The following is a 27,142-nucleotide window of genomic DNA, read 5'->3' on the forward strand; positions in this document are numbered from 1 at the left end:
CAGCAGAGCAGCATGACTCAGGCCTGGCACTGTGCCAGGGACAGACCCAGACAGACGCATCCTTCTGCCCACCAGGAATCAGGACCTGGCTGCTGGCCGGCAGCCCTCCTGCTTCACACACTGTCACCAGGCCTCTGCACCCATCCCGTCCCCACAACACACAGACAAGAACAGTTTTTGGCAAAATATTTTATTGCTGCCATCCCTGTTGGTGGACCACTAGGGGCTTTGAGGGTTGGAGCTGGGAGGTCACAGCATCTTCTGGAACAGGGCAATGGCCTCATCCACCTTCCTGAGCTCTGCCTCTGTCTGTTGCAACTGGGGGTGCAAAAGGGGTGTGTGGTGAGGACCCATGCCCAAGGAGACCCAAATACCCTAGACTGCAGAGGAGCCCAAGTTGGTAAGATGGGTGAGGACCCCAGGGAGGTGAGGGTGGTACGGCTGACAGGCACACCCCACACTTCCACCAAGACCCTGCCTCTAGAGTCTTCCTCTTCCTGAGTGGCCAGTGCCCACCGAAAAGGGTCGTAGGTCACACACCCTGCCTGGCACTGCCACCTGTGCAGGAGCCCCCCAGAGCTCCCTGGCCACATACCATCCTCTTCACAGTGAGGTGCAAAGGTGACTTCCCTCAGAGCCCGAGTGAGCACTCGGCTGTAGCTATCAAGTGCTGGGCCTCCCTGGAAGACCTTCGAGGCCAGGGTCTCTGGGGATTCCACACCAGAGACAAGCCTGCCTTTCTGGGTCAGCCCAGGCAGCTAAGCAGGGCAGGCACTACACCTAAGACTCCTGACTGCCACGTGGGGTTCCAGGGTCCCGGCAGCTGGGCTGGCCGAGGACCAGGGCAGGGCAGAGGAAGAGGATGTCGGACACCCCATAGCACACACCTTCGCCTCATCGGCCTCCTGGACCTCAAGCGGCACCTTTGCTGAGTACCCAGCGGCAGCACGGCGCTCCTGCAGGCGCTGGGCCTGTCGCTGGGCCTCACCGCGCTTGGCCTGCAGCTTGCCCAGCTCCCGGGCTGGGTCCACTAGCCCCTGCAGATGCAGGTGGATGGAGCAGCGGTCCGAAGCCACAGCCACAGCGCAGCCCTGCGGTGCAGGAGCCCCCAGGGCCAGGACAGCCACCACGCCCGCACTGGCCAGCACCTGCACGTAGCCGGACACCGCCGATGCCAAGGCGCCCGTGGCCTCATCAGCTACTTCCAGGAAACCTGTCGAGGAGGGAGGAAAGTGAAGCCTGGCTACGGCAGACCCTGGGCTCCCAAGGGGCTAGTGGGAGAGTGGGAGAGGTGGACACAGGCCGAGGCTCACAGTCAGGCCTGGTCCGGGTCAGGTTGTAGTCCGCACGCAGGGAGCGCACAGCTCGAGAGATGCTCAGCGCCAGCTCAAAAGCAGCTTCGGCCTCGGGGTCCTTCCAGGAGCACTGTGAGGCAGAGTGGGGTGAGGAGCTGCTGGGCGGGCTGCAGCCTGCCCTCCAGCTCTAACCTCATACCTCTGAGGGCTCTGGGTAGGGGGTGACACACAGGCTAGCAGGAGCTGCTGGGGTCCGCCGGGGCAGCCTCTGGAACAGCTCCTCTGTGACAAAAGGCATGAAGGGTGAGAGCAGCCGCAGGCCGACGTCCAGGCAGGTGTAGAGGGTCTGCCGGGCACACTCTGCCGCCACCTGGTCCACTCCATTCAGCACGGGTTTTAGGCACTCCTGGTGACGGGGAGACACAGTGCTCACGGTCAGGACCGCCTGGAGCCCTCACTGTGCCTTTGAGGACGGGAAGGCAACAGGCAGACTCGGTCTGAGAGCCAACACCAGCTAACCGAGCCCGCCCCCGCTGCTTACCAAGTAGACATCACAGAGCTCATAGAGCCAAAAGCTGTACTGGGCGGTGGTGATGGCCGGAAAATCGTAGGCCTGGAAGCCTTCATTGCTGAGCCTCACGGCCTCAGTCAGCCGACTACGGATCCAGCGGTCCACTAGGCTCTCATGCCCTTCAGGCTTGGGGGAAGAGGAATGTCAGCCAGTAGGCCACCACATGCCCAGGGCAGGGAATCAGATCCCACAGGAGCAGACAGGGACCACAGGAGAATCTGTATTCCTGATTTGTCCAATGTCTGGGGAGAAAGGATAGGCCCAGCCCCTCGGTGAGAGCCCCAGAGCCTGTCAATCATCAGTCTCTACCTGTCTGTCCTCAGGCTAAAAGGAGGATGCTCAGGGGACAGCATGGCAGGGACTATGCTTGATCTTGAGGATTGGCCGCGCAGTCTGTGTGGGCGCTATCAACAGTCGCCTCCCACCAGAACTCACCTTGGAGGTGGGCAAGGGCACGAAGCTCTTCCCAAGGCCACGCAGGGCGAACTTTGTGGCATTCCAGAGTTTGTTGCAGAAGTGGCGGTACCCCAGGATCCTGTTTACATCCAGGTTGATGTCTCGACCTAGGGGAGGGGCCGGTGTGACTCCGCCCTGTTCCTCCTCCGAAGCCCGAAGTGGAGGAGAGCGTGGGTCTCGGGGAAGGACACACAGGCAACTGAGGAAGCGTGGAGACCACACATACCTTGGGATGTGTAAGCACAGAGTCCAAAGCGCAGGGCATCAGTGCCACACTCGGGGATCCCTGCTGGGAAGTCGGCCTTCTACGGGATGCAGAGCAAACAGACTGGTCGGCCCTGCCCACCTGCTGCAGCTCCACCCCTGGGGCGTGGCCCCATACCTGTCCTTCTTTGGCTTTCTCCACCTCAGTGGGATCCAGGTTGCTGTTCAGTAGTTGGTCATGGAGGCCCTGAGGGAGGAGACGGGAGCTGAGAGGTTGTTCTAGCCACAGCCGTGGAGCCCTTCCTAGCTGACCCACTGAGCGCCCCACCTGCAAGGAAACTCCATGGATGACATCCAGGGGGTCGATGACATTGCCAAGAGACTTGCTCATCTTCCTGCCGTGAGCATCACGCACAATTGCATGGAGATAGACCTGGGGGCAGGCGGTGGAAGAGAAGTGAGGCCGTGACCCTCCTAGTCCTGGTCCTCACCTAGTGGCCCTACCCGCTCAATGCCTTGATGTGTCTGAGCAGTGCCCTCCCCCAGGAAGAGGAAGCCCCGGGCCAAGAACCACTCAGTGGAAGGAACCCTCTTAGCCCTGGGCCAGACCAACCAATGCTATCCCTAGCCAACAACCACACAAGAAGGCACAGGTTGAGGGGGAGGGTGTCTTAGCCATCTTCATACCTCTCTGAAGGGCAGCCTGCCTGTGAGTTTCAGGCCCAGCATGACCATCCGGGCCACCCAGAAGAAGAGGATGTCATGGCCTGTCTCCAGCAGGGTCCCAGGGTAGAACACACTAAGGTCTTCTGACTGGAAAGATGAGGGTATGAGGTGAGCCAAGCATGCTCTTTCAAAGCTCCTCTCCCTCTTCACTCTAGGAACACACCTGATTGGGCCAACCAAAGATGGAGAAGGGAAAGAGACCGGAGGAGAACCAGGTGTCCAATACATCCTCATCTAGAAGAGTCAAAGGTCAGAGGTTAGATGGGTTGAGAAAACAGGGCCAGGATCCCAACTGTATCTCATCCTCCGTGCCACTTCCTGCCTTGCTGAAGGCTGATCTTGTCAAGGGACACTCCAAACTCCCGTGCTGCCTTCTCTCTGGCCTCTGCCTCAGTGCGTCCGCTCACCCAGTACCGCCCATCAGGGTCCTAAAAGAGAGGGTTATCAAAACAGGTTCCGCTACTTTGCCCAGACCCCTCTACCAACCAAGGGCCAACCAACCCACTGCCACTCCAACATCTAGCTGCAGTCTTTCCTCACCTCCCCAGCGGGTACGGCTGGGTCATGGACAGTGATAAAATAGGCCGGGATTCGGTGGCCCCACCACAGCTGCCGAGAGATGCACCAGTCTCTACAAACAGCAAGGGGTGAGTCAGGGTGCTCAGTATGTGCCCCTCAGCTGGCCATCCTCCCCACCCAGGGGCCATACACACCGGATGTTGTCCATCCAAGAATGCCAAGTCCGTTGATGGGCCTCAGGCAGTATACGGAGGTCGCCCCGGGTCACAGCCGCACTGGCAGCCTGAGCCATCTCCCCACAGCGGACGTACCACTGTGGCCTTAGCAGAGGCTCCACCACATCCTTGGAGCGGCTGGAGGAGGAAGTGAGCATGGGAGGAGGCCAGGTGCTGAGTACCTGGAGAAGCCCCCACCGTTTCCCATCCGCACCAGTCCCCAGTCTCACTTGCAAAGTGGCACCACCATGGGGTTGTCCTTGACGCCACGGAACAGGCCCCGCCCCTTCAGTGCAGCCAGCACGGCCTTCCTGGCCTCAAACCTGGGCATGCCCTGGATGGGAAAGGCCTTATCATGGCGATGCCCATGTAACCCTGCACCTCCCTACCCAGGTCCCCACAGCCCAGACATCCTCACCAAGAAAGGTGGAGGCACATTGACCAGGGCCCCCTTTGAGTCCATGATGCTGATGGCCTCCAGCCCATGCCGCTGCCCAACCTCATAGTCGTTCTGGTCATGGGCAGGGGTGATCTTCACCGCACCTAGAGTGCACAGGCGGTCAGTGCTCCCTCTCACACCTTGTGCTGAGGGGTCTCCTGGACCACCCCGCATCCAGCCCCAGTCCTGCCTAAGGGAGTGAAGTTATTTCCGTCTCTTCTCCCACCTGTGCCGAACTCCATGTCCACAAAGTCATCGAAGACAACAGGGAGGCTCCGGGACAAGAATGGATGAATAACGCTCTTCCCCTTTAGGTGCTGAACACAGAGAGACATCAGAAATGAATGCTGCAAGGCTGGATGAGACCCTCACGCAGGCAGAGCCTCCTCTCCTGGGCCAGCTCCCATCCCAGCTGCCCACAGCTCCAATTTCAGGGCTGGGAAAGCAGCCCAGAGTAGCTCAAGCCTTGGTAGTAGCAGGGCCCTCAGAGCCTGTCCTACATGCTCCTCCCTGGAACAGGCAGCGTCCCTGCCCACCTGGTATCTGGGGTCTTTGGGGTGCACAGCCACAGCCACGTCTCCCAGCATCGTCTCAATCCGAGTTGTTGCCACCACCACCTCCTCGTCGCTGTCTGGGGTGACAGGAGGTGCTGTGTCTCAGCTCCCTCTTCTGTTCCTGCCCTCTTCCCCCAGCCCACATCCTGGTGTCCTTAGCTCCCACCTGAGCCTTGGACCTTGTAGGCAAAGGACACGAGGACCCCAAACTCCACCTTCTCCTTGTAGCCAGGCACAGAGAGCAGGGTGCGGCCCGTCAGCTCCTTCTTATCCACCTGTGAGATGGGTATTTAGAGAGGTGGCCCCTGGGCCTGGGTTGGGGAGCACCAGAGGGAGACAGGCTGTGGGCAGAGGCATACCTCAATGTCAGAAATGGCAGAATTGAGGGTGCAGGACCAGTTGACCAGGCGGGTGCTACGGTAGATGACACCTTCCTCGTGGAGCCTGACAAAAGCCTCTGTCACAGCTGCTGATAGTTTCTGGGGTGGAGGAAAGGGAAGTGGTGCCTGGAGGCCAAGGCCGACACCCGAGGCCATGGGGTCCACTAGGCCTATCCTAGAGTCCTGTGCCCAGCACAGACCCCTCAGCAGAGCCCTGGGGCCGGCAGTAAGCCTAGCAACGGGATGGAGGGAGCTTCCACCTGGAGTCTGAGCCTGGAGCAGAGCACCCTGGTGCTCATGTTCCAAGGGCCAGAGAATGCAGGGTCATGACGAGGGCCAGAAGCTGGTGCTGAGAGCTGAGTCCTCAGTTGTGTCCCAATCCCCTGTGAGGGCAGCCCACCTGAGGGGCACCCCTGCCCTGCCCCGAAGCCCCCCTGCATACAGGGTCCATGGTGAAGCAGGCTCGGTCCCAGTCCAAGGAGCTGCCAAGTATCTTCAGCTGGTGGTAAATCCTGTCCCCCTTCCTGAAAGTGGACGGAGTCCAGGATAAGCCGTCAGCCATCCAGTGGCTGACGGGGCAGTGAGGGAGTCACTTGTCCCTGCGAAATTGACCTGGGCCCTGCAGCCAACCCAGTGGGAGGGTCTGAGCCTGCAGTCAGGGGTCCCACGGAGAGGAGGCAGGGCCGCCATCCCACAGGCCGCTGGGTACTCACTCCTCTTTCCACTTCCAGACCTCCCGAAGAAAGGCCTCACGGCCCAGCTGGTGCCGGTTCAGACCCTGCTCTCTCCAGAGCTTCTTTTCCACCACCACCTGGGTGGCAATGCCCGCATGGTCACAGCCTGGGTTCCACAGGGTGGTCTCCCCACGCATACGGTGCCTGTGGGGGCATGAGGGCCAGATGGTGAGCAGGCTAGTACAGCAGCACTCCAGAGGTCTCAGGTGTCTGCCAGAGCCCATGGATGCTGACGAAAGGGGATGAACTGAAACCCTCTCATTCTAAAGCCAGGCAGGGAGAGGACTCACAGGACCCACCGGCAGAACAATCTGGAAAAAGAACGAAGAGGAGGCTCTCGCCCAGCCAGACAGCCAAGCTGAAACAGTCCCATCTATCAAGTGAGTTTCCACATGGGAACAAAGCCACAGACGGACAGACAGAAGTAAACCTCGTCTCCGCAGACCCAGGCAGACTGCTCAAGAGTCTTGCTCCTACCCCCATGTTCCTAAGAGTCCTCACACATTAGAGTTCCCAAGAGAGGAGACAGACCAGGGAGGGGCACCCGCCTCTCCACTCTACAGTGGTGTGACTGGTAAGATGCTCATGCTCCTGTAACAAGTAGACCTTCACTGGGTTCACTAACGCACACACACAAAGAGGACACACGGATGGTAGGGAAGAGCAAATGATGGAAAACGTCCTACACAGAAGCAAGTGTTATATATAGCCAGGAGTGGTGGCCCCTCACTATAAAGTGAGGCCCTGTCTCAAACAAACCAAACGCCTGACTATGGTAGCACAGCATTTCCTGACAAAATCACAAAAGCCAAACAACAACAAAAAACTATTAGAAAATGAGTCTTGGAAGTAAAAAAGTCATAGCACCGCTAAGCAACCGAGCGGCATGCAACTCCGGCAGGCATGGCCTTTGTAACAAGGCAGGAAAGCTATGGTCTGGGCTAGCATACACCACCAATCTCAGCACTGAGTAGGCTCAAGAGAGGTTGAAGAGTTCAAGGCCAGCTTGGGCTACACAGCAAGTTCCAGGCCACCCAGGATTATACACACAGGAATACTTTGTCTCAATGTCCAACCCACAAAAAAAGCTAGAGACACAAAAAGTATAGAAAAGCTAAATCCTCAATACCTCTAAGCAAAGTTTAAAAAAAAGATTCAGGGCATGACCAGAAGGGAACTGATCACTTTTATAAAACACTGCAGTTTGTTGTTATGTGCCTGTACACGTGTATGTATACTGAGTCCCCATGCATGTGTGGGCAGGTGTGTCTGCACGTGAAGGCCAGAGGATAAACTCGGGTGTCAGTCTGTCTTCCACCGCGAGGTCTGGTCTCTTGTTCACCATTGTATCAAGCCTAGCTGGCACAAGCTTCCAGCGACTCTCACAGTACTTCTGGGGTCACATATGTAATTACATATGTAGTGCACTATGGCATCAGCTTTACGTAGGTTCTGAGGATCTGATCAACTAAGCGCTTCACCCACTGAGCCGTGCACAGCTCCCCACGCTCACAGACCATAATCAATGACATACAATAAAATGAATATATTCACGTCTGCTCAGCACACTATTAAGATTTTCTGTGGAAAGGGGTTGGAGCATCTCCATTCTCTTACAGATACCAAGAAGCTGTCCTTATATATGTCTCAGAAGACATCACTTTTTTTAAAAAAACTTTGAGACAGGGTTTTTTCTCTGTCCTGGAACTCACTCTATAGACCAGGCTGGCCTTGAACTCACAGAGATCCGCCTGCCTCTGCCTCCCGAGTGCTGGGATTAAAGGCGTGCATAGCCAATACCTTCCAGCTGACATTAACATATTTTATAGACATTAAGATGCTTTTTTTTGGGGGGGGGCAGGCAGTGGGTGGTGACACACCCCTTTAATCCCAGCACTTGGGAAGCAGAGATAGGTGGATCTCTGTGAGTTCAAGGCCAGCCTGGTCTACAAATCCAGGACAGCCAGGGCTATACACACACACACACACACACACACACACACACACACACACACACACACACACACACACACACACACACACACACACACACACACACACACGTACGTTTAAGGAGCCAGGCATGGTGGTGCGCATCTTTGATACCAGCACTCAGGAGGCAGAGGCAGAGCCAAAGGCAGACAGATCTCTGAGTTTGAGTTCAGATTGGTCTATACAACAAGTTCCAGAACAGATCCCAATGCAAAAAATACAAAAAAAGACACAAAGGAAAAAAGCCTTTAGGTATTAATACTATTTAAAAAATGAAATTGGGTATAATGGCTCATGCACGTAATCCTTATATTTGTTAAGTGGAGGCAAGAGGACCATGAGTTCAAGGCCAGCCTTGGTTACCTAACCCACTGAGTCTGATGCCATCCTGGGCTACACAAAACACTAAAGCATAAAATCAAAAGGAAAAAAGGCTGTCGAGACGATTCAGTGGAGAGCACGGCTACTGATCTAGAGGACTCAGGCTCGATCCCCAGCCCCACAGGGCAGCTCACAACTGTCTAGTCCAGTCCAGGGATCCAACACCGTTCTCTGGCCTCACCAGGCACGGCGCACAAATGGTGTCCAGACACACATGCAGGGAAGCATTAGCACACATAAAATAGAAATAAAAACACATCAAGAGCGGGTGGACTGGCAGGCACTGTGGTTCCAGCTGCTCAAAACGACACAGGAGGGATCACTAGTCCCAGGAGCTGCAGACTAGCCCAGCCAACAGAGCGACCTCAACTCAAGAAAGAAAGTACAGGATGGAGAGATGGCTCAGTGGTTAAGAGAACTCTGGCCGCGCTTCCAGAGGACCTGGGTTCAAATCCCAGCACCCAGACAGTGGCTTACAACTGTAACTCCAGTTCCAGGTGATCCACGCCCTCTTCTGACCCCTGCAGGCACCAAACACACACGTGGTGCAGACACATGTAAGGAAAATGCTCATCACACATTTTATAAAAACTTAAAAAAAAGAAAGAAAAAATGATGTCAGTCTGCATACAAGAACAAGTAAACAGCACCAAGAGGAACTACAGAATCTAAGAGAACAGTTGAGGGCAGGGCAGTGGTGGCGCACGCCTTCAATCCCAACGCTTGGGAGGCAGAGACAGGCGGATCTCTGTGAGTCTGAAGCCAGCCTGGGCTACAGTGAGTTAAAAAAAAAAAAGCAGCTGAGGAACAACTCTCTGTGTGTTTGGTTTTGAGATACAAGCTTATAACGTAGCCCAGGCCAGGCGTGAACCGGCTGTGATTCCACCAGCCTTCAATCACGCCAACATAACAACTGTGAGTGTTTTACCTACATGCATGTGTACCATGTGCACGCCCCCAGAGTCACCATACAGGTTCCAGTCCCAGGATTCCACAAACGCAGACAGTACTCTTACCTGCTGAGCCATTTCTCCAACTTGGAGTAACAACTTTTGTCGGTTAGATTTAAATATTTACTATTAAGAAGAAAGAAAGAGACCGAGTCCCACCCCCGGCACCCCACCGGGCAGCTCACCAGCACCCTGGCTCCAGCCCCGGGCACCTGACACCCTGGGCCTCTGTCAGCACCTGAGCTCTTGCACAGACCACACAGGTGCATCCGTACAATTTCAATAAAAATTCAAAAAGAAAAAGAAAAATTCATCTAGAATAACAACTACCTCCCCTTCTAGCTCTCAGGAGGCCAAGGAAGATGGATCTCTGTGAGTTCAAGACCAGCCTTGTCTACAGAGTGAGTTCTAGGACAGCCAGAGCTAGACCTACAACACAGTGAGACCTTCTCTTGAAAACAACAAAAACTATTTCCCTCTCTGCATGCGAGGACCTAGCATGTCCTGGAAGAACACTGAACTTTTACAGCTACGTGTATATACAAGTAGACAGCTAGGAAAGACCTGACAACAACAAGGGCTCCGTTCTGGGAGGGAGGGAGGTCTTGGTAAAAAGATCAAGATGTCTGTTTCAACAAAAGTCTGCTCGTGCCTCTTGTAAAATCCAAAGGAAGGCCGCTGCAGACCGATGGTGGTGCAGTTCTCTGGTAGACTACATGCTAGTACACACAAGCCACGGGCCCAGCACTGACAGTGGTGATGACAATGTTCTTCTCAGGAGACAGAAGGGAGAGAAGGAACCCATGCAAATCAGGTGTAGAGGGATCACCTGACTAGGAGAGACTGCTGAAGGCTCACGGGGAGCCAGCAGGAGAAATGCGAAGCCCCATCTGAGCAGCCAAACGATGCCAACATGGCCGAGTCAGCCTCGTCAGTGGAGAGAAAGGAACCAAGCAGGGCAGAAGGCACCAGACAGGTGCAGACAGGAGCTCACCATCGAGTCAGGGAGTCCTGGATGGCGTTGGTGAGCGCGTGGCCCAGGTGCAGGGAGCCTGTCACGTTGGGGGGTGGGATGCACATCATGAAGACACCTCTGGGATTTGGTGCTGACACGCTAGGACGCTGGTGGCAGAGAAGGAGGGCACATGCTAAAGCACATGGCATCCTCATGTGGCCCTCCTCAGGCAGTGGCCCTGATGTCCTGCCCTTCTCCACCTCCAGCCCCGCTGGGCCTGGCGGCAGTGCTCACTCACCCCATACTCTGGCTTGAAGAAGCCCTGCCGCTCCCACCACGGGTACCAGGCCGCCTCCACATACTGCGGGCTGTAGGAGTCGGGCATGGCACCACTGACATCTGGGGGAAAGGAGAAGAGGGCTGGGCGAAGCTGGAGAGGCTCGAGTTAAAGCAGAAGGGACAGGCCAGAGCACAGGCATGAGGCTGCTCTGCCAGCCTCACTAAGAAGGCCGAGGCCAGGACAAAGCAACGGACACGGAGAGCAGAGCTGCGGTCCCCTCCCCAGCCAGTACCTTTCTTTTCCCCGGGCCGGGTAGGGAGGTCATAGGTAATGACCCCAGGATCCCGCTTCTCCTTCTTCTCTGGTTTTGGTTTCTTCTGCTCAGAAGGAAGAAGATGCAGACCCAGACATCAGCGGCTCAGCAAGGCTCCCCCTCCCTCCCAGCCCCGTCCTTTGCCTCCTACCTCCCCTGGTGGGGGCTGCTGCTGCTGGATCTTCTGCTTCTGCTGGAATTTCTCTAGCTTTTCCCGCTTCTTTGCTTCCTTTTTGAGCTGAGCAGCTGTTTTTGGGGGTGCAGTGACCTCAAGGCCTGGAGAGAGGCACGGAAATTCGGAATCAAGGCTGCTGGGGACCCTCTGAACAGCGCTGAATCTAGAAAGGGCTATCTCTATCGCCCTAGAGCTCAAGCCCGATTATCTCCCATCCTCCCCTCCCACAGGCTCCCCACCCTAGTGGCCCAGGCATTTCTAAGATAAAAGAAAAAGCATGTTACAAGAAGGCCCCAGAGGGGCCACTGTCCCTCTGCCATCTCCATCTTCCTCACCTGGCTGTTGAGTGACAGACCTGGCCCCCGAGTACAGGACCACTTCTCCTAGCACAGCCCGGAATTCTGGTTGCCGGATACAAGTGTTAAACCAGCGAGTCACATTACCCCAGATCCGGCGGACAGTAGGGTCCAGGACCTGAGAGGAAAACAACACAAAACAATTATCTTAGTCACCCTGCAATGAAGTCTGATGGACAGACACCTGTGCCCACCCCACCCCCCATGCAAGCCACAGCGACTCACATATCGGAAGGGCAGCAATAAGGCTGTCACAGCAGCTAAGTCTGCCAGAGTAGGAGCATCCCCAGCCAGGTAGGTGTGCAGCCGAAGCCAGTCTTCCAAGGGGCTCAGGGCCTTGCCCAGGGCCCCAAGCGCAGCCTAACAGGACAGGAAAAAGACATGACCAGGTTACATGCTTCTATACCAGTGGTTCTCAACCTTCCTAACGCTGCAGCCCTTTAATACAGTTCCTCACGTTGTCGTGACCCCAGCCAGAAAATTATTTCTGTAGCTACTCCATAACTGTGATTTTGCTACTGTTATGAACTGAAATGTCAATATCTGTGTTTTCCTATGGTCTCAGGCGGCCCCCGTGAAAGGGTTGTTGGACCCCCAGGGTTGAGAGCCACTGTTCTATCCATCACCATTTGGTCTCCTGCCCCACAATCACCAGCTCTCAGGCTAATCCCTCCACATCCAAACGGTCATAAAAACACAACTGTTAGGTGTGGTGCTGCTCGCCTTTAATCCTAGTTCTGAGTTTAAAACCAGCCTAGTCTACACAACTAGTTCCATGCCAATTAAAGCTACAAAGTTAAGACCCTGTCTCAAAGAAACAACAGAACTATGTCTGATTGGGAGTGTAGGTCAGAGGGAGAATGTTGAGCATGTAGGAGGCCTTAGGTTTCATCTCCACCCCCAAAATACATATATCATAGGACTGGAGAGACGGATGATACGGATCAGCAGTTAAGAACATCCGCTGCTCTTACAGGGGCCCCAAGTTTGGTTCCTCTCACCCATGCGGCGGCTCCTAAGTGACCTGGTTACACCCCTAGCCTCCTTGGGCACTAGGCATGCAAGTGTACATACATCCATGCAGACAAAACTCATATACAAAAAAATTAAAACCGAATACAGACAATTGTGAGCGTGTGCACGCGCGCGTGTCCAATGAAACATATCAGGCATTGAAGTTAAAGGATTACTTGAAGCAGCAAGGTGATTGCCATACATTCTACTGAGACAACAATAAGCGAGTAAACATATACAGACAGCACTGTCCTGCAGGAAAGGGCCCGACGTTAATTCATCAGGGAACCAAGAAGCAGGGTCTACGAGATTCACGGAGTACCCGCTACGCACTCCTACCTGGCAGGGGCCAACCTTTCAGTTAGGTCACAAGTCCACCCTGGAAGGGCTCACACGAGCAATCTGGTGGGTCTCTGTCCTCTCCCTTCCCCGCCTCCTACTTCATTTCTCCCTCAGTCTTTCCACAGCTCAAAATAACAACCATCAGACTTCAAACTTTCACTCAGCATACTGGCTAGTGTCCATCAACCTCACACAGCCTAGTGTCATTTGGGAAGAGGGACCCTCCATTGAGAAAATGTCTCCACCAGACTGGCCTGTAGGCAGGTCTGTGTGGGCATTTTCTTAATTAATGATTATTCGGAGGGGGGGGCAGTCCATGGTGGGCGACGCCACCCTGGGGAAATGTCCTGGATGGTAAAGAAAGCAGGAAGTGGTGTCCCTCCATGGCCTCAGCTTGTTCCTGCCTCACCTCTGCGATGGAGTGTAACCTGAGAGCCGGAAGCTGAATCGAATCCCTTCCTCCCCAAGTTGCTGCCGGTCATGTTTTATTACGGCAACAGAAACTCAAAGGCCCTCAGAAACTTTAAAAAGCCCGGCCCACCAGCGAGTTGCAAGCCATTCACAGCCAGGGCTCCAGCGCGAGGCTCTGTTTAAACACACACCCTGGAAAACCAAAAGTGCAACACGCGGCCAGGCACTCATCTGTCACACCCCTGAGGACGGGATTGCATCACCTTGCCGCCTCAGACATAAACCAAGACTGAAGAGCTCAAACTACCCCAAAGTTACTATACCAGGAGGCAAACGGATTCAAACACTGGTTCCACATGACAGCCCACTTCCTTCCTCGGGATCCTCTCCGATCCTCGTGTTCTCAGACCTCCTCCCTCCCTCCGTCCTCCCTCCCCGTCCCTCTCACCTGGGGATCCTGACCAGGACTCCGGAGCCCCAGGGCGGGCAGCGTCGCCCCGCAGGCGGCCGGTATGAGCTCCGTGTCGGCGTAACTGACCCACTGCTGGACGAGGACGGCGGCCCTGCTGCCCCCGGGCCCCCCCAGGCCTGCGGGCCACAGCAGCTGGGCTACAGCCGGGGCCCCCCACACCCACAGGCCGCCAGGCCCCTGCTCCAGGGCGGGCAGGCGAGGCGGGGGGGACAGGGGTCCGGCTGCTCGGGGGCGGCTGCAGGCAGATGCGGGGGTGCGGGCCTCCCCACCCGGGGCCGTCGCCCGCTTCCCCGTAGCGGGCGGCGATGAGGGCTCGGAGGCTGGGGAAGGCGTCGGGGTGAGGGGAGACGTAGAGGATGGACATGGCTGTGCAGGGGTCCGAGTGCGGCGGGGCGTCCTGCGGAGAGACCGGGGCGGGTAGAGGAGGGGGGACCTAGCCACGTGCTGCGAGGCTGCAGGCGCCGGGCCAGGCCTCGGGCCGGGCGGAGTGGCTGCGAGCAGCGCCCGGAGGAGGAGGCGGGTCCCGATCGCCCGCCCGGGGCTGCCGGGGGCGGGCTCGCGCCGCTGTACCTACTGAAGGTGACGGTCACGCTGGGCCGGCGACTCTCCCCAGCCGGCCACGGCCGCGGCCCCACAGGGCGGCCAGGGTGGAGGCGGCAGGGGCGGAGGCAGCTCTCCCGCTGTGGGAGAGCACGGCCGGGCGAGCGGCACCCACGTGTCCCCCCTTTGTGACAGCGCGCGTTTCCGGGCCCGGGTCCTCGCGGGGCGGCCGGGCGCCGCCTGTGCGTGCGCGGTCCCGAGGGTCGGGCCTCCGTCCGGGCCCGCGTGCAGCCCCCGCGGCGGGACCCCTCGGGGCAAGGGCCGCGCGCGTGGCCGGGGTCTGCAGCCGCGGGGACGAGCCCGTGATGGGTCAGGCGCCGCTACGGGCACCCCGCGGCTCTCGGGTCAGGCGCCGCCGTGGGCAGCCCGGGGTCCTCGGAGCGGGCGTGGGGGGCTGTCCCAGCCACCGCCTCCCGCAGGACTGGGGCGGCGGGGAATACAGCTTAGCAATGCACTGTGCAGCACTCGTTTGTGCTTCTGCTCTCGGGAAGTGTAGACTGGCTGTGTGGAAGGAGTCCGGCCGTGTCACGGACCAGGAGTCCAGTGCTCCGCCAGCGCCAGCTCGCGGGAGACCGGGGATCGAACCCCAGCACCGCAGAGAAAAAGCTCAAAGCGTTGAGAGTTCCTTCACGTGAAAGGAAGGGCAGGGGAATGAAAGGCAAAAGGCTAGGAGGAGAGTAAGTTTGCAGTGCTGCCGGGCCGCCACTGCTTTATTTTTTTATTGTTTATTGTGTGCACTTCAGCGAATGTGGAGAAAAATCAGTTGTTTCCACCAAGTGGGTCCCAGGGATCAACTCAAGTCACAGTTGGCGGCTGGCGCCTTTTACCCGATGAGGCATACTGGCAAGGTTTACAAGCTTTGGGGCAGGAGCACATTAATGCTGGTAAATTCGGTTGGATTTCCGGAGATGGGGACAGGGAGGAATGCAGAGGACTGGAGTGTAGGTGAAACAGCCTTTCCCACCTCCCTGCCCAAACACGGACCACAAAAACAGAACTGTTTGATCATAAATTTTATTCCCGATGCGGGACAGATTCTTTCCATTCACGTGTTGCCCTGGAAAGACCTAGGAAGCTCCCACCATCTCCAGGGAAAGGGAGAGTAAGGTGGGGACCAGGAACGTTTTACAGTCCCCAGCTTTCTCATCCTCCCTTCTCAAGAGGATAGTTGTTCCTGACTATCATCCCTTTCATCCATTCAATTAAAAAGAAAAAAAAAACATTAACAAAACAAAAGACACAGGAAGCACTGGGCAGGGTGTCCCTGTCCTCAGCTGGACATCAAGTTATGGGTCACCGAAGGGGGGAGTGCATCACTGCTTCTGCTGAAGGGCTTCCTTCCTTGCCGCGTCCTGTAGCAGCTGTGTGTCCACCTCATCGGCCGGCAGCTGCACATACCGGACCACTGAGCCCCTGATGAAGCAGTTCTTGACTGATAGCTGCAAACAGACAAATGGGAACGCACCTCCATGAAGAATGTGGCCTCTCAGCCACCCAGGGGCCTCTTGCTTTAAAGGTTTCCTCCTCCTTGCTGGCCCCAACTCACCATGTGAGGGTACTTCTCAGGGTCTGTGACACTGATGTCGGTTAGTTTGATATTGAGGTACTACGAAAGAGGAACACCATCATTAACCCTAGAGACAAGATGCAGGAATCCACCTCCACTCTCCCATTGTTCCCCAAGTACAGACTGTGAGCCTTCACTACATCTCACCTGGTCCACAGAGTGGAGGGTTCCACAGATGCTGTCAAGGGCAAAAAGGGAAGAACCAAATTAATTTACACTGAAATCAGCATGGCAGAGCTAAAACAAGAATATGGGGGAGAAGTCAAGGCTGTGAAGCAGAGAAGGGAGAGCCACGGACGGCATCTGTGAACTCTGAACTGGAAAGGTAAAGCCTCTCAGAATGGTTCCTCATTACGGACACAAGTCTCCCCTTCCACCAACTTATCAACAGCTACTACTCAACGGTTGCAGGCCAGGCCTGTATTCTGCCTAATATTTGTATTTCCTTTTTAAGACAGGTTCGCACTCTGGCCCAGGCGGATCTCAAACTGTGGCAGTCCTCCTGCCCCCGCATCCGAAGTTCTGGAACTATGAACAGGAGCCGTCATTTACAGTCACCTTTTCTGCTTTTGAGACAGGGTCTCTCTGTGTAGCTTTGGCGCCTGTCCTGGGACTCACTCTGTAGCAGTCTTCTTCATGTTTATTTTTTCATGACAGTATTTCTTTGTGTATCCCTGTCTGTCCTAAACTACCGCTGTAGACCAGGCTGGCCTCGAACTCACAGAGATCTGCCTCTGAGGGCTGGGATTACGGGGAGTGCACCACCACTGCCCTTCTATAGCCATCTTGTAAAAAGTAATTAATGCCATCCAGGAATTCAGAGAGGTCATGTAAGTTACTCAAATTTAGAACAAACAAACAGGAATATGACAGTCAGATCAGCCAACTCCCAAAAGCGTCAGCTGTTTTTTAAATACTGATTTTTATTATCTGTGTGTATGTGCATGTGGGCACCTACTGAGGCCAGCAGAGGGCATCAGATCCCCTGAAGCTTAGTTATAGGTGGCTGTATGCAGCTCAACAAACACAAGACCACCTAATGGAGTCGCTGGGAACTGAGCTCTAGTTCTCTGGAACAGCAGCAAGCTTTTCTAACCAGAGTCATCCCTCCAGCTCCAACAGCTATTTCTAAACACTTACTGCTTTGGGACCAGAGCCCTAGGTCTACACAAAGGAGCTAAACTTACTTTTTTATTCTCTCCTGAATGACTAAGAAGCAAATTGTACAAGAAGGCAGTAGATGCAGATGCAGTACAGAGAGACCGTATTAGTGTTCTATTTACATTTCCTTTAACTAAATGGATATTATGCCATGTACGCTATATCCAGCTGCTTTCCCTACCAATACAGCTCATTCCTATATTAATGGGTTTTATTAGGAAAGTGCTCCCTATTGAATTTTAACTAACCTCTTACATTTTTGAGGGGTTAATGCCAGATATTTAAATTATTTAAATTTTCTGGCTATTTACAAAGCTACAAGCATCTCTCTTCAAGAGAACAATAAGCATATTTACTAGAATTATTAGTTATTTAGCATATTTTAAAGGGCATAGTGCGAGTCTGCCTGCACATATATATTTACTTGTGTAACAAATACTTTTTCCTTTTCGAGACAGGGTTTCTCTGTGTAGACCTGTCTATCCTGGAACTCACTCTGTAGTCCAGTCTGGCCTGGAACTCACAGAGATCCGCCTGCCTCTGCCTCCTGAGTGCTGGGATTAAAGGCGTGCACCACCATGCCCGGCAATCTTAAACTAATCTTTACCCTTCAGGCACAAGCTATTTATTTCTTCTGTGTTTGGCTCACCTGCTCTCTCAAATAACTTTGAGGAGAAAAAAGGGTTCAGGACCCCGGGCACCCCCACCTTCCACCAAGTCGCTGCTATAGGTAGGTACCTACCTCAGGTCATTCTTGAGTTCCACGACCACATCCTTGCCCACAAGGGACTTGAAAAAGGAATAGAAGAGCTATTGGAAAAGAGGGAGGGAGGGGTAACTATCACATGAAAAGTCCGAGGAGGAGGAACCCCGGGCCGGCATTGTGAAATACTAGTGTTTGTGTCCCCACCGACTACAGAACTTCTCAAAAGTCCACGAGCAACAACGACCTGTTCACAGATACTCCGCAGCTCACTGAGCCGCAGTGACGGCCCTGCACCCCTCGGCGCCGGGACCCACTCTCAGAACCGCCCGCCCGCAGGGAATCTGGACATTTTCTCCAGTGAAATGCAGACCGCATCCCACCCGCACCCTCCAAGAGTCCTGATCTGCAGCAGGGAAACGCAAAGCTAGCTTTCCGGTCCCCCGCGGGGCCCGTGGGCTTTCTCTTGGATTTGTTGGGAGTGTCCCCCAAAAAACCATTTGCTCCAGGGAGTCTCCCCAAGGTGAGGTGTGGGCACTAAGGCTGGAGGGAGAAGCCGGGGCCTGACTCCTGCCCAAAGCCACGGAGTGCCACCCGGACCGGCACATTCGAACGGCCCGCGGCGGGCGGCGGCGCTCCCTTTTGACGTCACGGTACCCACCATGGTGCTGGCGCCACGCGCGGCGGCCGGGACCGCGAAGGGAAGGGCCGGGGGTCGCGGGCCTGAGGCCGGGCGGGAGCCCGAGCGCGAGCCCGCGCGTGGGGCAGGACAGGATCACGCAGGCGCAAGGGGGAGCCGCGAAAAACGCCGGACCGAGAGCGCGCGGCCGAATCCGGGCTCTAAGGGAGCGGAGTGGGGAAGAGCAGAGAGGACCGCCAAACCGAGAGGGGGCGGGCCTTCCGGTCTCCCACTTCCTCCTGAGCAGCTGCTTCTACTGCGCATGCGTGCGCCGTGGCAGCTGCGCGTTCAAGGTAGTTCGCCCCTCTCCTGGAGGTTTTTTTCTTCAGCCTGATTTGCTCATACCCTACTCTCCTATTGAGAATTGTTGAGAAGCTTGAGAAAACTATGATTTGCGTATTCTCTGATGAGTGAAATTTAAAATTTAAAAGATCTGGGCAGGGTTGATGCCCTCCTGGAAGAGAGACAGGATGATTCTGGCTTAGAGGCCAAACTGGAGCTACCATAGCAAGACCTGTGTCAAAGGGAGCAAAATACACATCAACACACACATGTTGTGTGGTGCGGGTGTGAGGGGCCGGGGAAGAGAGAGAAATAAAAGGGGGGCCTGAAGACAAATCCCGATTTTTCTCTTTAAGATTTATTATGTATACAATGTTCTGCCTGCATGCATGCCTGCACACCAGAAGAGGGCACCAGATCTCATTATAGATGGTTGTGAGCCACCATGTGGTTGTTGGGAATTGAACTCAGGACCTCTGGAAGAGCAGTTAGTGCTCTTAACCTCTAAGCCATCTCTCTAGCCCATAAATCCTGATTCTTACCAAATGTTTTCAGTAAGTAAGCTTTCCTCATTTTCAGCCTTTTGTGGGATTAGGGGGATGGGGTTTTCTGGATCTTGAACCAGAACTTACATATTCTAAGCAAATCCACCAGTGACCAACAACCCCAGCTCTAATGTCCGTATTTTTTTTTTACCTTTTACATAGGCCTTGTTTGTAAAGGACTAAACAGACTGTAGCTCAGTGGTAGAAATTACATTTTTTTTTTAACTTTTATGTGTATGGATGTATTTGCCTGCATGTTAGGTCTGCACTTTGTGAGTATCGGTAAGAAGAAGGCTTCAGAGGACCTGGGATTGAATATAGACTGTTGTGAGCCACCTTGTGGGTGCTGGGAATAGAATATGGGTCCCCTGGAAGAGCAACAAATGCTCTTAACTGAGTCATCTCTCCAGCCCTGAAGTATTTTGTAATACCTCACCTCCAAATACTACTTTGGATGTTCTGGGAACAACGTTAACAGGCTTGAAACATTCCGATTGTGAAGGAGTTCACAAGAGCTGACTGATAAAAATGGAGAATTTTAATAAAAGATGCCACAAAAGCCTCAGCAGGAAACAGGTGCAGAAACCCACAGCCAAACATTAGGCAGAGCTCCGGGAATCCTTCAGAAGAGGGGAAGGAAAGATTGTAGGAGCTAGAGGGGGTAGAAAACTAGAAAAAACTAGAAAACCTACAGAATCAACCAACTTGGGCTCATAGAGGCTCACAGAGACTGAACTCACAACCAGGGAGCCTGCATGGGACTGACCTCTCCATATGTGTTATGGTTGTGTAGCTTGGTCCTCTTGTGAGACTCCTAACAGTGGGAACTGGGATGTCTCTGACTCTTTTGCACGCTTTGGGGACCATTTTACTCCTATGGGTCACTTTGTCCAGCCTTAATATGAGGGGAGATGCCTAGTCTTATTGCAACTGGATATGCCGTGTTTGGTTGATATCCCTGGGAGGCCTGCCCTTTTCTGAAGGGAAACAAGGAGTGGATGGGGGTGGGTGTGTGGGACTGCTGTCAGGTATAGTACCTTAGGGGAAAAAACAAAAGTCTCATCAGGCAGGTTCCCAGAGAAGGGATGGTGCTGCTGGGGAAAGGAAAGGCTTTGTTGTTGTTTTTAATAATAATTAAGTGGGAAGTTGCTGGGTTGTATCTGTGGGACACTTGTGTGGGAATCATGCCTGGATATATAAGGAAAGGCTTGCTGTTTCGATGATGAATGTTTTGTCTTGTCTCTTGAGGCTGGCTGTAGGTACAAAAATTCTGAGTATCGGGCTGGAGAGATGGCTCAGAGGTTAAGAGCACTGGCTGCTCTTCCAGAGGTCCTGAGTTCAATTCCCAGCAACCACATGGTGGCTCACAACCATCTGTAATGAGGTCTGATGCCCTCTTCTGGCCTGCAGTCATACATGCTGTATACATAATAAATAAATAAATCTTTAAAAAAAAAAAAAAAAAAAATTCTGAGTATCTGGCCTGCTGATTACAGGGTAGAATTCTCTACAGTGTGCCAGGATGCAAAATAGAGAGTAGCCAGGGTTTCCTCTGTGTGTGTGGTGGGGGAGCGGGGGGGGGGGGGGGGGGGGGGGGGGGCCTGAAGCATGCAGGCCTGTGCAGGCCAGAGATGGACTCTGTCTTCAACCACTTTCCACCTTGTTTAAGTTTTTTTACATTTTATGTGTAAGGGTGTTTTGTTGCACGGGTGTGTGCCATTTGTGCAGTGCTCCCAGAGACCAGAAGAGAAGGTTGGGTCTTCTGGAGTTATAGATAGTTGTTAGCCACCAGAGAGGTGCTGGGAATCAAACCCTGATCCTCTGGAAGAGCAATAAGTGTTCTTAACCACTAAGCCGTCTCTCTAGACCCCATCTCATTGTTTGAGATAGGGTCTGTCATGGATCCTGGATCTCACTGGCTCATTCAGCTGGACTGACTCATCTGCAAGACCCAAGGATCCTTCTCACTTTGCTTCCCCAGTTCTGGGGTTACCGGTGCACATCACTGTGTTCAGATCTGGATCCATCAAGATATCAAGCAGGATCTGTTACCAGGTTCAGCAGAATCCTTAACACTTGAACCTAAACCAACCTGTCATTGATTAGAAGCTGCAGCCACATAACTGTGGCTAACGCAAGTTCTTCATATGGGCCCAGGGTGTCTGAGAATTAGAAAATATTTTCTTGGCAGGTGTAATGTTCTGTAATTCCGGTCACCATGCAAGTGGAGGCAGCATGAACAGGAGTTCAAAGCAGACCTAGGCTATATAAGACCCTGTCTCAAAAACAAAAACAAAACAAAATAATTTTGTTGGAGACGCTGAACTTGCACAAATCCAAGAACTTGGCCCTTAGCAGGCTAATTGTTCACAATGAACTCACAAACAGAAAATTCATGTCCTGTGTCTTTCTTTTTTTTGGTTTTTCGAGACAGAGTTTCTCTGTGTAGCTTTGCAGCCTATCCTAGAACTCGATCTGTAGCCCAGGCTGGCCTCGAACTCACAGAGATCCGCCTGGCTCTGCCTCCCGAGTGCTGGGACTAAAGGCGTGCACCACCACCGCCCAGCTGTGAGCTCCCCTCTCTTACTTTACAAGGAACATTTGACAGCTTAAAATGCCAGAAAGTAAGCTGGTTGAGGGGGGAGCAGGTCACTTTTAGATATAGAGTGTTTGAGGCTAACCTAGAAACCCTGCCTCCAAAAAACAAAGCTGGGAATGGCAGTGCATGCCTGTAATCTCAGAACACAGGTGGCAGAGACAGGAGGATTGCTGCAATTGAGGGGACAAATTGGCCTACATAGGGTCAAGTAAGCTAGACATACACAGTAAGGCCATGACTAAATAAATACATCAAAAGACATCGGGAGTCATTTCCTTTGGGAACAACTTTACTGAGAGACAAATAACCATCCACACAGGAAGGAGAAAGGTGGGGTGTGGCTCATAAATAACAGACATCCAAATTCTTCAAATGGTTCCAAGAGGGGCCTGGTTTTCCTAAAGGTCATTTCAGGGTCATAGACAGAGGGTAGGGACATGAGAAGATGGAGTACAGACTTCCCCATCAGAGTCCCAAAGGATGGCGACGTAGTCTTAAGTCCAGTCAGTTCCAGAGTCAGAGTGATGTTTGAAGGTGAATAAGATTCACCTAGAGGCTCCCTAGCACCCTGTGGTTCCAGAAAAGGCTAATCCACTTCCTCGATGGTAGGGCCTGTGGCAGCCCTGTTGGGTGTGTACCCCGGTGCGCAGGTGGGGCCGGTGCACCCTCCCTGGTAGAGCTTCGTGATGACGGGGTTGCACATGTTCTCCAGCTCTTTTCTCTTATGGTCAAACTCGTCTTTCTCAGCCAGTTGGTTGGCCTCCAGCCAGGAGAGGACCTCATTACATTTATCCAGTATTTTCTTTTTATCAGACTCGCTGATCTTGTCCTTCAGACCTTCGTCGCTCACGGCGCTCTTCATGTTAAAAGCGTAGGATTCTAAGGCGTTTTTGGCAGCAATTTTCTCCCTCTGGCCCTCGTCCTCCGCCTTGTACCTCTCGGCCTCCTGCACCATGCGCTCAATCTCCTCCTTGCTCAGCCGGCCCTTGTCGTTGGTGATGGTGATCTTGTTGGCCTTGCCCGTGCTCTTGTCCATGGCTGTGACATTGAGAATTCCATTAGCATCAATGTCAAAGGTCACCTCGATCTGGGGCACACCCCTAGGTGCAGGGGGTATTCCAGTCAGGTCGAAGCGCCCCAGCAGGTTGTTGTCCCGCGTCATGGCCCTCTCGCCCTCGTACACCTGGATCAGCACCCCGGGCTGGTTGTCCGAGTAGGTGGTGAAGATCTGCGTCTGCTTGGTGGGGATGGTGGAGTTGCGCTTGATCAGAACAGTCATCACGCCGCCCGCCGTCTCCAGGCCTAGAGACAGGGGAGCCACGTCCAGCAGCAGCAAATCTTGTACTTTTTCAGACTTGTCCCCCATTAAAATAGCCGCCTGCACCGCCGCCCCATAGGCCACCGCCTCATCGGGATTGATGCTCTTGTTGAGATCCCGTCCATTAAAATAGTCCTGCAGCAGCTTCTGCACCTTGGGGATGCGCGTGGAGCCGCCCACCAGAACAATGTCATGGATTTTAGCCTTGTCCATCTTGGCATCCCGGAGAGACTTCTCCACGGGCTCCAGGGTGCCTCTAAATAGGTCCGCACACAACTCTTCAAACCGTGCTCTGGTGATGGACGTGTAGAAGTCGATGCCCTCGAACAGGGAGTCGATCTCCAGGTTGGCCTGCGTGCTGGACGACAGGGTCCTCTTGGCCCGCTCGCAGGCCGTGCGCAGGCGCCGCACGGCGCGCTTGTTCTGGCTGATGTCCTTCTTGTGCTTCCTCTTGAACTCCTCCACGAAGTGGCTCACCAGCCGGTTGTCGAAGTCCTCCCCGCCCAGGTGCGTGTCGCCCGCCGTGGCCTTCACCTCGAAGATGCCGTCGTCGATCGTCAGGATGGACACGTCGAACGTGCCGCCGCCCAGGTCGAAGATGAGCACATGTCGCTCTCCATGACTTCCTTTATCCAAGCCATAGGCAATGGCAGCCGCCGTGGGCTCGTTGATGATTCTCAGCACATTGAGTCCTGCGATGACACCTGCGTCTTTGGTGGCCTGGCGTTGAGAGTCATTGAAATAGGCTGGCACCGTGATCACCGCGTTGGTGACACTGTGGCCCAAAAAAGCCTCTGCAGTCTCCTTCATCTTGGTCAGCACCATGGACGAGATCTCCTCGGGGTAGAAGGCTTTCTTCTCACCTTTGTAGGACACCAGCACCTTGGGCTTGCCCCCTTCGTTAATGACTTGAAATGGCCAAAGCTTCATGTCTGACTGCACCACCGGATCGTTAAACTTCCTGCCAATCAGCCGCTTCGCGTCGAACACGGTGTTCTGGGGGTTCATGGCCACCTGGTTCTTGGCCGCGTCCCCGATGAGCCGCTCGGTGTCGGTGAAGGCCACGTAGCTGGGGGTCGTGCGGTTGCCCTGGTCGTTGGCGATGATCTCCACCTTGCCGTGCTGGAACACGCCCACGCACGAGTAGGTGGTGCCCAGGTCGATGCCTATGGCCATTCCTTTATTAGCAGCCATGGTTTTCCGAGGCCTGTGGAGAAATGAGACTTTATAATCATATTTAGGGGAGTGATTCTTGTAAATAAAACTTAAGCTATTTATTGATCAGTTAGTAACTTTCAAGACTTATTATTTCTAATTGTGTGTATGCATGTGTGTCTGTGTGGGCATATGCACATGAACGCAGGTGCCTGTGGAGGTCAGAGGTATGGGAGGCCCTTGGAGTCAGTTACACACACTTGGGAACTGCCTAACGTGGGTAAGTGCTAGGCACTAAACTCAGGTCTTCTACAAGGAGAGATGTGCTCTTAATGGCTGAGCCCTCAGTCAGTTTTGTTTTTTAATTTTTAAAAATTATTTTGTGGAGGCTGGAGAGATGGCTCAGAGGTTAAGAGCACTGGCTGCTCTTCCAGAGGACCTGAGTTCAATTCCCAGCAACCACATGGTGGCTCACAACCATCTGTAATGAGATCTGGTGCCCTCTTCTAGCCTGCAGGAGTACATACAGGAAGAACACTGTATACATAATAAATGAATAAATCTTAAAAAAATGTTTTTGTATGAACATTTTGTCTTCATGTGTGTATGTCCCGAGGAGGTCAGGAGAGGGCATCAGACCCCCTGAGACTGGTGTTATTTACACACAGTCGTGAGCCACCGTGTGGGTGCTGGGTATTGAACCTGGGTCTTCTACAAGAGCAGTAAGTGCTCTTAACTGCTGAGCCAGCTCTCCAGGTCCATCACTCTGTCTTTTTAAAACCACAAGCATGAAGATAATGATATCCCACACAGAGAAACCCTGTCTCGAAAAACAAAAAACAACAACAAAGATAAGATACCCCAGGCTCACTGGCCTCCTCTGCACAGAAAGAAGCCCTACACTGAGAGCTGGTGTTTTGTGTTTGCTGTTTGGGTGTGGGGTGTGTATGCATGGACATGTGGATTCAGGGCCAACCCTGGGTGTCATTCATCTGCCAGTCACCGCGTTGAAACAGGACCTCTCTCGTTGTCCTCAAACGCTGGCCCGTTAGGCTGTGCTGGCCGGAGAGCCCAGTGAAGCATCTTCCTTGCAGGCCACCACTCGGTTTGCTGTTCTGTTACATGGGCTCTGGGGCCTGAACGCAGGTCTGCATGCTTGCATGCAAAAACATTCGCCCACTGAGCTTACCTCCCTAGCCTACGGAGGTCATTTTGGGTTGCTATTTGGTGTTTTAAGGCAGTGTCTCACTCTGTGGCCCAGGAGGTTGGCCTGGGACTCACCATGCATCACAGGCTAGCTTCAAACATGGCAGCTGTTCTCCTCCCTCAGCTTCCCAAATGCTGGCGTGACAGGCATGAGTCACTTCAGTAGGCTCTTTTCTTCACTAGTGTCTGAGCTATCTCAGACGTCCTACAATTCCTAGTTTCCCCCTCTTGTAAGAAATGGGAAACAAGGAGAGAAAGGTGCTCGGCCTCAGCTTTAAAGGTGTCTGGTGCTTATAGTTTATACATTATACGAGTTTGCCACTCTGAAAAATATCAAATAAACATTGTCAAAATGCCCACTCCACCCACCTTCCACTGTCTTTATTCTTTGAAATTATCTTTGGGATGGGTTCTGGGTTTGTCTCTGTGTGCTAGGGGTGGAACCCAGGGCCTTGGAGATGCTAGGCAAGGGCTGTGTCCCTGAGCTGCACCCCACAGTGGCTGTTTTCCCTGCAGTAGTGTCTCAGAGCACAGGCCCCAAGGCTCCCACGTGTCTGTTTGTCTGGCTACAGCAACGTGATCCGGGAGGCACACACAGGCCACTTTCCACCACCAAGCTGGCTCCCTGCTTAGGCTGAACCTTGCCCCAGTAGGCTTCACTGAAAGGTTTAAATTTCTGTCAGTAATGAACCTTCACCTACATTCATTTTGAAATACTCATTATAACAGGGACTCTTTTCAAAATGGGTCTCCTCATGCTTTCTCTGCTAGGTGGTGCCTGCAGGCCCTCTCCTCAGCCTCCAGAGTAGCTGGGAGTGGGGATTACAGTAACCACTGCTGTGCTTGCCACCATGAGTGGAATGTCTGTGGGTTGTTTTTTTTTTTTTTTAAGGCCGGCGTCTCTCTATCTAGCTCAGACAATGCCCCTGCCTCCATTCCTAAGAGTTGGGATTAGAGGCTTGAGCCTCAGTCAATTTTTCTGAGAAGTAGGGCACAACAGGGAGATTTTTCTGTGTATTTTTAAGACAAAATTCCACCCCCGTAGCCGTCCTTTCTCAACATCTTGAGTGCTGGGATCACAGGCATGCATCTCTACACCCAGTTTCTATCCTCTTGATTATGACTCCTGTCTTCTGGTGCCAATAACATTCAAAAAGGTCTTAAGGTGTCGGCTCCCTATTCCGAGCTCAGGCGCATTCCAGCCACCCCTGTCGCTCAAGAGACACTCTTCCTGGTTCCAACCCCCACCCCAGAGGTAAAACAACTGGGGTCTGTGTGGGGAGGGCCACACTAGTAATCCCAACACTCTAGAGACCAGAGCGGCGGGTTCCACTAGACCTTGTCTGTAAATTAATCAAACCTAAGAAGTGTCTCGGCCCTTCTCAAATAAGAACCAACGGGGACACAGCCGTCTGCCCCACTCCAACCAGAGCCTTCACGGCTCACCTGGCTTCTCTCCGCCTTCGCTCCAGTTTGGAAAACTTGAGGTCGCTGAGCCCCTACGAGCGGGGAGCTCCAGGATCATCCAAACGCGCAGCCGGGGTCCCCCCACCCCCCACCCCGCCCCTCCCGGCAACTTTGAGCCTGTTCTGG

At 53.8% G+C, this 27,142-nt stretch overlaps 3 protein-coding genes across 4 annotated transcripts; all 3 read right to left on the bottom strand.

The window, feature by feature from the left end:
• Nucleotides 1-174: 174 nt before the first annotated feature.
• Vars1 (valyl-tRNA synthetase 1) lies at nucleotides 175-14,419 on the bottom strand. The gene is given in 31 exon segments (XM_059281648.1): nucleotides 175-318; nucleotides 888-1,213; nucleotides 1,314-1,425; nucleotides 1,495-1,701; nucleotides 1,837-1,992; nucleotides 2,302-2,429; nucleotides 2,549-2,627; nucleotides 2,705-2,773; nucleotides 2,855-2,959; nucleotides 3,214-3,339; nucleotides 3,416-3,486; nucleotides 3,575-3,680; nucleotides 3,793-3,883; nucleotides 3,966-4,124; nucleotides 4,217-4,320; nucleotides 4,405-4,529; nucleotides 4,652-4,742; nucleotides 4,962-5,056; nucleotides 5,146-5,254; nucleotides 5,339-5,458; nucleotides 5,802-5,883; nucleotides 6,073-6,237; nucleotides 10,411-10,538; nucleotides 10,670-10,770; nucleotides 10,944-11,028; nucleotides 11,116-11,240; nucleotides 11,475-11,613; nucleotides 11,721-11,855; nucleotides 13,711-13,941; nucleotides 13,943-14,131; nucleotides 14,305-14,419. Coding segments are annotated over 30 exon segments (3,795 nt in total). The 5' UTR covers nucleotides 14,099-14,131; nucleotides 14,305-14,419; the 3' UTR covers nucleotides 175-249.
• Nucleotides 14,420-15,568: 1,149 nt separating this feature from the next.
• Lsm2 (LSM2 homolog, U6 small nuclear RNA and mRNA degradation associated) lies at nucleotides 15,569-18,665 on the bottom strand. Of its 2 annotated transcripts, none has more exons than XM_059282285.1 (5): nucleotides 18,427-18,665; nucleotides 17,805-17,872; nucleotides 16,049-16,079; nucleotides 15,881-15,940; nucleotides 15,569-15,773 (listed from the first exon to the last, which is right to left on the bottom strand). In XM_059282285.1, exons 1-5 carry the CDS (start codon nucleotides 18,427-18,429, stop codon nucleotides 15,648-15,650), a joined length of 288 nt encoding a protein of 95 aa, XP_059138268.1. In that variant the 5' UTR covers nucleotides 18,430-18,665; the 3' UTR covers nucleotides 15,569-15,647. The 2 variants fall into 2 exon arrangements, with proteins under 2 accessions (XP_059138268.1, XP_059138269.1); XM_059282286.1 differs by lacking the exon at nucleotides 18,427-18,665 and adding an exon at nucleotides 18,155-18,396.
• Nucleotides 18,666-22,138: 3,473 nt separating this feature from the next.
• LOC131926686 (heat shock 70 kDa protein 1-like) lies at nucleotides 22,139-27,129 on the bottom strand. Its single transcript, XM_059282241.1, has 2 exons — nucleotides 26,996-27,129; nucleotides 22,139-24,395 (listed from the first exon to the last, which is right to left on the bottom strand). Exon 2 carries the CDS (start codon nucleotides 24,380-24,382, stop codon nucleotides 22,457-22,459), a length of 1,926 nt encoding a protein of 641 aa, XP_059138224.1. The 5' UTR covers nucleotides 24,383-24,395; nucleotides 26,996-27,129; the 3' UTR covers nucleotides 22,139-22,456.
• Between the last annotated feature and the right edge of the window lie 13 nt (nucleotides 27,130-27,142).

Source organism: Peromyscus eremicus, chromosome 16_21 (assembly GCF_949786415.1).
Source record: "Peromyscus eremicus chromosome 16_21, PerEre_H2_v1, whole genome shotgun sequence".
NCBI classification, from domain to species: Eukaryota; Metazoa; Chordata; class Mammalia; order Rodentia; family Cricetidae; genus Peromyscus; species Peromyscus eremicus.